General features: G+C 64.9%; 1 protein-coding gene across 3 annotated transcripts in view; it reads left to right on the plus strand.

Annotated features, from left to right (window-relative positions):
- MEGF6 (multiple EGF like domains 6) overlaps positions 1 to 9210 on the plus strand; it is a 101472-nt gene that overhangs the window by 1811 nt on the left and 90451 nt on the right. For all 3 annotated transcript variants that reach the window (XM_024760338.1, XM_024760339.1, XM_024760340.1), the window contains exons 2-3: positions 3521 to 3655; positions 9091 to 9200. In XM_024760338.1, coding sequence (XP_024616106.1) covers positions 3521 to 3655; positions 9091 to 9200 — 245 coding nt within the window. The remainder of the gene's footprint in view (positions 1 to 3520; positions 3656 to 9090; positions 9201 to 9210) is intronic.

A 9210-nucleotide genomic window follows, 5' to 3' on the forward strand; every position in this document is an offset into this window, starting at 1 on the left:
CCCCCTGCTCTTCACCTCCTTCAAGGCTCCTGTCCCTCCTCCTGGGGCGCCTCCCACCTGCCCTCTGGGGGCCTGTGCCCCTATTTCTCATCCTGGGGCGTCGTCCCTCCAGTCTCTGATGCCCTCCTTGTGTTGAGTTCCGTGCCGCCTGCAAGCACACCTTCCCATTCCTGTCTGTAAGCACCTGCCAGGACCTGTGGTGGGGCCGCAGTGGGCACTGCTGGCTGGCTGAACAAGTGGGGGGCTGCTAGCTCTAGCTGCTAGACCCCCGAGACACCTTGTGAATGGGCCCATTCCGCAGCTTGTTCTGTGCAGAAAGGAGGCGGGCGCCAGCGGACTCCTGGAGGTGCCAGAGTTGCCTCTTTGCTCCCTGCACCCCAGAGGGACAGGGGAGGGGCCGGAGAGCAGCATGGGTCCCAGAAAGTCCTTTTCCTCGAAGGCCCCGTCGCCGGTGCCGCCCTTCCCTTCGCGGGCAGCCCCACCCTCTCTGGCCGGCTTAAAACCTCCATGGTGGGCCTGTGGGGAGGCAAAGGAGGAGGGTGCCCTACGGGGGCTCCCACTGCCTGGCAGCCCCAAGGGCTCTGGGGTCCCGACAGCTGGGACGCAGGAGTGACGTGGCTGGTCCTTTGGCTCCTGCTGGCCCACGTGTCCAGATTCCAAACCAGCCAACGCTTACTTATTTATTTACTTACATCTCTGAAATGAATCTCTGCGGCCATGGAAGGGCGCTGGCCTTTCTCCCTGGGGCCTGGACTGACTGCTGACTGTGTGTGGGGCTGGTCAACGCAGGGCTGTGGGAGCAGCGCCTGGGCACAGGGAGCCCTGACCAACCTGAGTGAGGCTGCAGAGCTCGGAGGAGACATCAGCTCACAGCACTGCTTCCCCCTGGGTTGGAGTCCTCTGGGCAGCTGTGCTAGGAAAATGGCCAGTGCTTTGCAATCAGTTCATTACATGGGCCCCTCCCATCCAGAGAGGGACAGGCCCTCCAAGCTCAAGTCCCTGCTTGCAAGTAACTCTTGGACCCACTGGCCCTGAGGGTTGGAACGGCCCCCATTCGCTGAGGCTGAGGCTGAGGTTTTCTCTGGTCATTCAAAGACCCCTGCTCACCGGTCAGGGAGTTTGAAAGCTGAGCTGTACTTTCAGCGGCCTGTGGGCAACTCCCGGAATCTGGGTCCTGCTTCCCCATCTCTCTTGGGGCTGAGGCTGTGATGGATGGAGGGAAAGGGCAGGGAAGGAGTACATCTATGGCCAGCTGCCTCATGCCAGGCCCTGCGTTTGCTGCTGGGCACGTGCTTGACGCTCTGATCGATTGTCCACTTGTCTGGTGGGGAGATCCGGGTGTCCAAGAGTGATCTGCCTGGGTCACGGCATCCCTAGGACCCCGGAGCCTGTAAAAACAGACGCAGCCCCCTTCCCGGACCAGGGGGTGTGTGCAGCCAGGCTTCCCTGGCTGCGCAAGGCCAGCTGCCCCGCTTCCCTGCCCCGGTGTTCCCCACCCTCACCCTGGTGCCTTGTGGGCCCAGGAACTGCCCACCCTGGAGGGACGCATCTCGTGCCCACCCTCACCTCCAGCTCCAGGCGAAGGCCACCAGCCTCCAGGAGCCCTGCTCTGCCCCAGGGAGTAGATGGCCCGACAGCTGGGATGAGTACCCCCTCCGCCCAAGCTGTGTTCACTTTGTAGCTGGGAAGTTGCCTTCCCTCCCCGCAGATGGGCAGCTGGGTCCAACTTCAGGAGCAGAGGGGCCCGAGCAGGGACTTCTGCTCCACCTCAGGGGTCTTTCCTGTGCCCTCGTCCCACTGGCCTCTTTGTTTCCTCCTCGGCTCTCCCTCCCCCATCCCACTTCCTCCCTCCTTCCAAATGGAAAAGCCAGCTACGCTTGTGCTTCTGAGGTGCCGGAAGCTTCCCAGAGGAGAAAATCATTCCAGCGCTAGCCCCTCCTCCCTTTAACCGTTTTCAGGGATGTGGAGAGCGAGGTGCGACCAGAGGGAAAACCTGCCATCCTGGAAGCCAGGCGGCCCTGCAGGCCTGGGGGACCAGAGTCACGCAGGTGCCTTGGGGGGGCGGGGACAGGGCGGGCAGCGGACGGGAGAGTGACCAGAGCACACGTACCGGAAAGGCTGCTGTGTGGCCTCGCTGTGGTCATCTTGCTGGTTGGCGGAGGCCCTTGTGGCTGAGGTCTGAGGGGTCCAGGAAGGAGGGGGCCCTTCAGAGGAGAGCACCAGCCCCTACTCTGGGGTTTTCTGCCAGGCGCCAACTTCCCAAGCTCCGTGCGGGCCGGTTCTCCTGCTGACCGAGTGGCTAGACCTGCTCCCCCCGCAGCCCCCCCTGAGATGATGGACCCCTGTGAGCCATGGCGTGCCCTCCCCAAGGCCCTGACAAGGCATGCTGCGTGCTGAGCTGGGTCGGCATATGTACGGGAATGGTGGTGACATCCCAGGGGATGTGGGGCCTTGTGACCCAGAGACACAGGGACTTTCTCTGAGCCAGGGACGTGCCAGATTCCAGACACGTGTGATCTTGTGTCAGGAGCCCTTGAGGCACCTGCTGCCCCCTTCATAGGTGCTGAGGCCGAGGTGCAGAGAGGGTCAGTAACCTTCCTCAGGCTGCATAGCGGGCCCCAGGCCTGGGTTGTTGGCTCCAGAGCCTGTGTTTGTAACTGTCCTCGGAATGTGTCGCCTCCATCCTCACAGGCCACCCACGGCTTGGGGGGCTATTTCAGGGTCCAGGCCAGGCCCTGCAGCCTGGAGGCTCAGAGGCCATCGGGCCTAAGCCCTCCCCTCCCTTCATCCGCTCCTCCCTGCCCCCGCGGGAAGAGAGCGGAGACCTGACGTCTGTGTGCTGGGCAGAGGGGTGGGTGAGAGTTTGGAGCAGACAGGATGCTGCACCTACAGCAGTTCACTTGGGCCTGATCTCGGTTTGCAGACGGCAGTTCCTCCTGGGCCTGTCTCTCCTGGAGGCACCTACGAGGCCACCTGCCCTGGCCCACAGGAGCCTTTTCTGTGCCGGCTCAGCAAACCCTCACGACAACCTGCGAGGCCAGTGCTGCGAGTCCTCACCTGCCAGGGGGCACCCGAGGCTCAGGGAGGTCCCCTGGCTTGTGTCTCATGCTTGAGCCCCAGCTTGGGGCGTCTCAGAGGCAGGGAGAGTCGGGGCTAGAGAACGCCAGGGTCAGAGTCAGACGGACTCAGGGTCAAGTCGTCACTGTTCCCAGGACCTCCACTTCCCCTATTTGCGGGGCAGTGGCCTCTACGCTTTGGGGTCTTGCGAGGGTTGGAGGGATGCTCCGGGTGGCGTGGCCCATGTGAGGGGGAGGGTCAGACGTGGCCCTATGAGCCCCTCCTTTTTCCCCTGAGCATCTGCTCCCTCAAGGCCAGGCCTGTGCAGGCCTGGGGTGGGCACCGGGCTGGGTGCCCTGCCACGGGGCCCGGCCTCGGGTCTGGACGGCTGGGTGCCCGAGGGTGAGCGTGCAGGGGGGTTGGTGTTGGTGACAAGAGTGCTGACCGTCTGTCTGTGTCCCAGGCCCAACGTGTGTGCGGAGCGGGAGCTGACCCTGGTGGGCCGTCGCCAGCCCTGTGTGCAGGCCTTCAGCCGCATGGTGCCCGTGTGGAGGCCGGGCTGCGGGCGGCGGGACTGGTGTGTCGGCCACAAACGCAGGTGCGTGCAGGGCTCCCCGGGTCCCGTGGGGTGTGGGGGCTGCTCACACGCAGCTCAGCATGGACCATTCAGGCAAAGGGGTGGCCGGGCTGTCCGGGTCTCAGGGCACAGGTGCCGCCCCCGCCCCGTCACTGAAGCCCCACATCTGAGGTCAAGGCCTCTGACACCACCCTTGGGGTGTGGCCGCTACGGGGGCTATTCCCAGACTGTAAGTGCCTGCTCAGCGGCCACCTGGGGCCCTGGTGGGTGGGGGAGGACCCCGTGGGGAGGGGGCCTCGGAGGGGAAGGTGGAGACTCTATGGGACAGGAGGGGACCCTGCAGGGAGAGGTACTGACCACGCAAGAGGGGGAAAAGCGGGGCGCCCAGCCTGCCGAGGTCCTGGCTGGAGGCGGCTGCTACTCTCTGACCCCAAGCCCGTGTGAAGCCTTTATTGCTCGAGACTTTATTTCACAGTCAAACAGAGGAGTGCCTTTGCCTATCTCTCTTCTTTCTGTAGACTCGGGGTCTGGCGTCTGCCTGGTTGCAAAGCTGTGTGGGGTGGGGTGATGAGGGGATTCCGTCGTTGAGGAGGAGGGCTGAGTCCTCCGACGGGAGTGTGCTGTCCAGCCTCTCGGCCAGGTCTTCGGGCCAGGTCTTCGGGACGTGAACCTGCTGGGCCTGCCCCCGGGAGCGGGGGTGGGGGGCGGCCTTAGTTTTAAACGTTTGCTGTATGATTCGTACACGTGCAGAACGGAGAGAGACGGGGCAGTTACGTCTCAGCGTGGTTCTCAGCTGGTGGCGGTTCGTCTCCCTGCTGGCGACCTTGGCCGTGTCTGGAGAGTTTGGGTTGTGAGAGGTGGGCTGGAAGGATGGGGCAGGTGGAGGCAAGGATGGCCCTTCCACCACGAAGGTCCCGCCCCAGGGTCAGGAGGGCCGAGGCTGGGCCACGCCCGACACGAAGGAGAAATCACCACCATCATTTCCCGAGACGTGCATCTTGCAGTCTGTCCTTCCCAGCTTCCACACTCACGTGGATGTAGGTGGATTTGCTAAACGGGTATCAGGTCATGTCAGCTGCCACCCCCCTCCCGCGCCCCGCCCCCCAACTTGTGGTGAAAGGGCGCTCTTTTGGAAGCAACCAGAAGCCCTGTGGTCCCTGGGCTGGAGAGTGGAGTGGGTGGCCGTGCTGCGGAGGCCCCTGTTACTGGCTGTCAGACCGTTTCCCCAGGCTGGCCTGGGCAGGGCGGGGGACAGCGTTTCCAAGGTGGCTGGTGCCTCAGCTTGTGTGCAGCCTGGGGCAGGGGTGTGTGTTCTGGGTCGCAGTTTCCTGGGAAGGCTCGGGAGGGCCTCTGGGGTCCTGTCCTTGCACTGCCCAGTTCGGGTGTCAGGGACCCTCCCTCCTGAAACCCAGCAGGGCCGCCGCAGTTCCGCGGGAGCAGTGCGGCCCCTGGCTCCGTGGCGGCCACCGTCCCGTGCGCCTGGCTCCGGGCTGGAGCCGGGCTCCACCTTCCTCTGCTGGGCTGTTCTCGCTCCAGGTGAGCGAGGTTGCCTCCCCGCCCCGGTGCTCATGGCGGTCGGCGTCCTGCAGCGTTTCCTGGGGTCAGAGGCCAGTGTTTGTGGGGGTCCCGGCCTCGTTTCCCTTCCAGAGGGCCCCTGGCCTTGTTAGCTAGTGTCGTATGCCCCCCACGACGCCTGTGGCCGAGCCCACCGTTCAGCTGTGCAAGGTTTCCAAAATGCCTCGCACAGCTGGCCCTCCAGTGGCCGTCCAGGCTGTGGGCTCCGTCGCTGGCCCGCTCCTCTCCATCCTTCAGTAACCCACAGAGGCTCCGGCTTCCCCGTGAAGCCCGCCCTGAGCCCCAGCCCTCCCTCCTCCGCGGCCAGACCAGCGTCCAGCCCTCCTTGGTCCGTGTCACTTCTCCTCGCCTATCAGGAGCATGTCCGCAGAGGCCCCAGCATCCCACGTGCTCTGGGAAACACAGGGCACGCTGGTGCCCAGCCACCCTCCAGCTTCTGCCGGCACCTCTCCTCGGCCCACGCCCGCAGCCAGGGCGTGGATGGGGGAGGGGCCGGGCTGCATCTCAGCAGCGAGGGCGGGAGGCCAGCCCCTCCGCTCCCCCACACCCAGCCAGTGTGGGTGCAACCTCTGAGGGCCCTGCCGTCTGAGGAGCTGCATTTAGAGGCAGCACGCTCTGTACCCCACAATTTGACCGCACCCCAACTTGCACCAGCTCAGGGTCACCCTCCCTCCCTTGGACAGACAGGAGGTCCCTCCTCTCTGGAGCTCCCAGGGGGCGGCCAGCAAACGAGGACTCACAGTGGGCCAAACCTCGCTCTAGGGTCAGACCCTGTCTGAGCCTCTGTTCCCCGACTGCAGAGCGGGGGCATCAGGCCTGGACTGCAGCTGGGGGAGGATTATGGAACCAGCCACGGGCCAGGCCACACATGTGGCTGCTACGTGGCGGCTGCTACTTCTCTTGCAGCCGCGGTGACTCCCACTTCTGATTTCTGGGCTGGTGGGCCTGCTGCGTGGCCCTGCAGGGCCATGTGGGGTGACACGGGGCTCTCTCCTGCCTCAGAGCAGGCGAGGTGATACCTGACAGACTGGATGAGGACGTCAGGGGGCTTGCTGCCCCTCTCCCCATAGCGGGCGTCTACCCGACAAACCCGCCAGTACAGGCTGCCCCAGGGTGGGGGAGCTTGGGCCATGCGCCCCCTGGGGGGCAGGAAGGAAGCGGGGTGGGGAGGGAGAGGATGCTGGGAGCACGGAGCCCACATGTGGGCTCCCACCAGGCCCCTCCCCGCTGATCCCGCTGCGCTGGGGCCTGGGCTTTGCGGAGTCTGCATAAGGTGGAGGAGTGGACATCAGCCTGGTAGCCACGCCCCCCTATCCACCTGGCCCTGCAGGAACCAGCTCCTGGCCGTGGCCAGAGCCCCCGTGACTCTCCCACGGGAGGTGTCCCATATGAGCTGCAGGGGGCAAGGGCTGGCTCTCAGGCCCAGTAGGGGCTGCAGGCTGACCCGCTGTCTCCAAGGGTCACTAACTTTAGGGGATGCTGGGGAGGGCGGCAGATGGGCCCAGCTGGCCCGTCTTCCCGGTGACGGAGAGGAACAGCACGTAGCCCAGGGAAAGGGGAAATATTTACGACGGAAGGGCCCAGACACCATCCGCCCTGCCAGACATTGTCCACCACTGTGGTCGGTCTCTCTCCAGGCAACTGATTTCATGTCCTGCCAGAGTGGCGTCGTGCAGAGTCCCCCGAGCTGCCCGTACACAGTGATGTGCGCGCGTTCACACTTCTGGGAAGCGCCCTGGTTGTTTGGTGGGGTCCAGGTCCCCCGGCGGCCACAGGCTTCATGCCACTCCCGAGGGCCGGGAAGAGCAAGCTGGGGGCAGGGGTGCCCATGTCTCCAGGTGTCCATGACCTGGAGACGGCAGCCCAGCTGCTCCCGCTACTCCTGGGGCCTCCAGGGCCCTGGACCCAACTGCTGTTGGCCAAGCCCCAGGTCGCCAGTTCTACAGATGGCAGTGGGTGCGAGGGTGCTGTGCCGCGAGGGTGGGCCCTGGGTTGTCCCCTCCCCTCCTCCCGTTCCTCCGCTCTCTGTCCCTCTCCCCCGTTCCTGCCCCTGACATCCCCTTGACCAGGCTTGTCACTGTAAACCCAGGGACCTCACAGCCATGGACCCCAGGGCCTGTGCTGAGCCCTGGGTCCTGTATGAGTTTCCTTTTGCTGCTGTAACAAATTATGACAAACTGAGGGCTAAAAACAACAGGGATTTACACTCTCACAGTCGAGGTTAGAAGTCTGAGGGCAAGGTGTGGGCAAGGGTGGTCCCTTCTGGAGGCTTGGTGGGAGGGTCTGCTCCAGGCCTCTCCCCGCTCCTGTGATGACCGGCCATCCTTGGCGCTCCTGGGCTGGTGGCGGCATCACGCCAGTCTCTGCCTCTGTGGTCGCCTGGCCTTCTCCCTCTGTCTGTGTCCACAGTTCCCTCTTCTTATGAGGACACCGGCCATTGGACTAGGTCCCACCCTAAGCCAGTACGCTGGCCTCGTCTTCACTTGAGGACATCTGTCAAGACCCTATTTCCAAATAAGGCCACCTTCACAGGTTCCGGGTGGGCATGGATTTGGGGGACTCCGCTTGGGCTCGGGGCAGGCGGGGCAGTTAGTCGTCCGTCTTCCTGACCATCACCAGATGGGGGTGGAGGTTGTCTGGGCTGGGGTGTCAGGAGGGGCAGCCAGGGTGGCTTCCCCGGGAGGTTGGCAGGGGTGTCAGGCAGATCCTGGCGTTGCTTCACCCACTCTCGGAAGAAGCAGAAGCAGAGGTTTCCAGAAGGGACCCAGGAGCCCTGGCGTTGGGGTGCAGCTGGAGGGAGGTGGGTGGGGGGCTGAGTAGGAGCGGGGCACCCCCTACCCCCCACCCTGGCTTCTGCTCCAGGTTCATGGTTGCAGGCGAGTCCGGGGCTGGGCAATGCCAGGAGAAGCAGGGCGGAGGCCGGGGCTGCACTGGCAGAGGTGGCCCTGAATGGCTGGGCTTACAGGGGCAATCTGGATTTGGGGAGGGGATAGACAGGAGGCCCTTACCCCTCTGGGTGGTGAGGCCGGTCTCTCTCTGGTGCGTGGGCACCACCTTCCTGCGGCCACTCCCCATGCCAGGCCCCAGGCTGGCTGGATCAGCTGCCTGCTTCCAGCTCCTGGGTGGGGCTCTGCCTCCCTCTGCTCAGCCTTTGTGAGGCCGTACCTCTCCCATCAGAGCAGGAACCAGCCTTGGACCCGGGCCACCCTCCTCCAGGAAGCCCTCCTGCCTGCTCCCTTCTGACCTCAGGGCTGTGTGCTCACACACTCGGGTCCTCCTGCTGCTGCCCACCGTTGCTTCACCCCCATCAGCCTGTCTCCCTCGGGCAGCCCTTGGTGAGGGAAGGGATCCCTCCTCGGGGACGCCCCAGGACAGGCCCGCCACCTGCCTCCTCGGTGCACGGGTGGGCCGAGAGCCTGGGGTGCGGCCCGCCCAGCACTGGGCACCTTGGCCCACGGGGCTCATTCCAGGAGCCACTCTCGCTCCCAGGTTGGACACTGAGTGTGACCCCCAGACCCTCACAGACTGGCTTGGCGATGAGAGCCACGTGTGGGGCACGATGCCTGTCCTGAGGCCGGCTCAGAGCTGGGACCTCCCTGGGGCTGGAGAGGGAAGGGGCGGCATGTCGCCCTGTTGCCGGTTCCAGGACGGCTGTCAACCCCCCGTCCCCGCTGCCCCCAGTGGCCCCTCGTTCACCTGGTGCGGCCGCAGGATGCAGACCTTCCGCCCACCTCCGTGCCTTAACCTGCTCGGCTGTGAAAAGGGGACAGTGGGAGAATCGGTCTGGGGGACTGGGTGCGGTGAGGGCCGAACGCATCGGGCAGAAGTGCCTCGAGCCCGGTCCCTCGACGGTAACGCCCCCCTTTTCCCTTCTCTCCTAGAACCGTCTACTACACGGGCTACAGGCAGGTGTACGCCACGGAGGCCCAGACCGTGTTGCGGTGCTGCCCGGGGTGGAACCAGCAGCCCGGAGACCAGGGCTGCCTCTCCTGTGAGTGCCC

This window comes from Neophocaena asiaeorientalis, unplaced genomic scaffold, assembly GCF_003031525.2.
Source record: "Neophocaena asiaeorientalis asiaeorientalis breed wild unplaced genomic scaffold, Neophocaena_asiaeorientalis_V1.1 scaffold489, whole genome shotgun sequence".
NCBI lineage: Eukaryota > Metazoa > Chordata > Mammalia > Artiodactyla > Phocoenidae > Neophocaena > Neophocaena asiaeorientalis.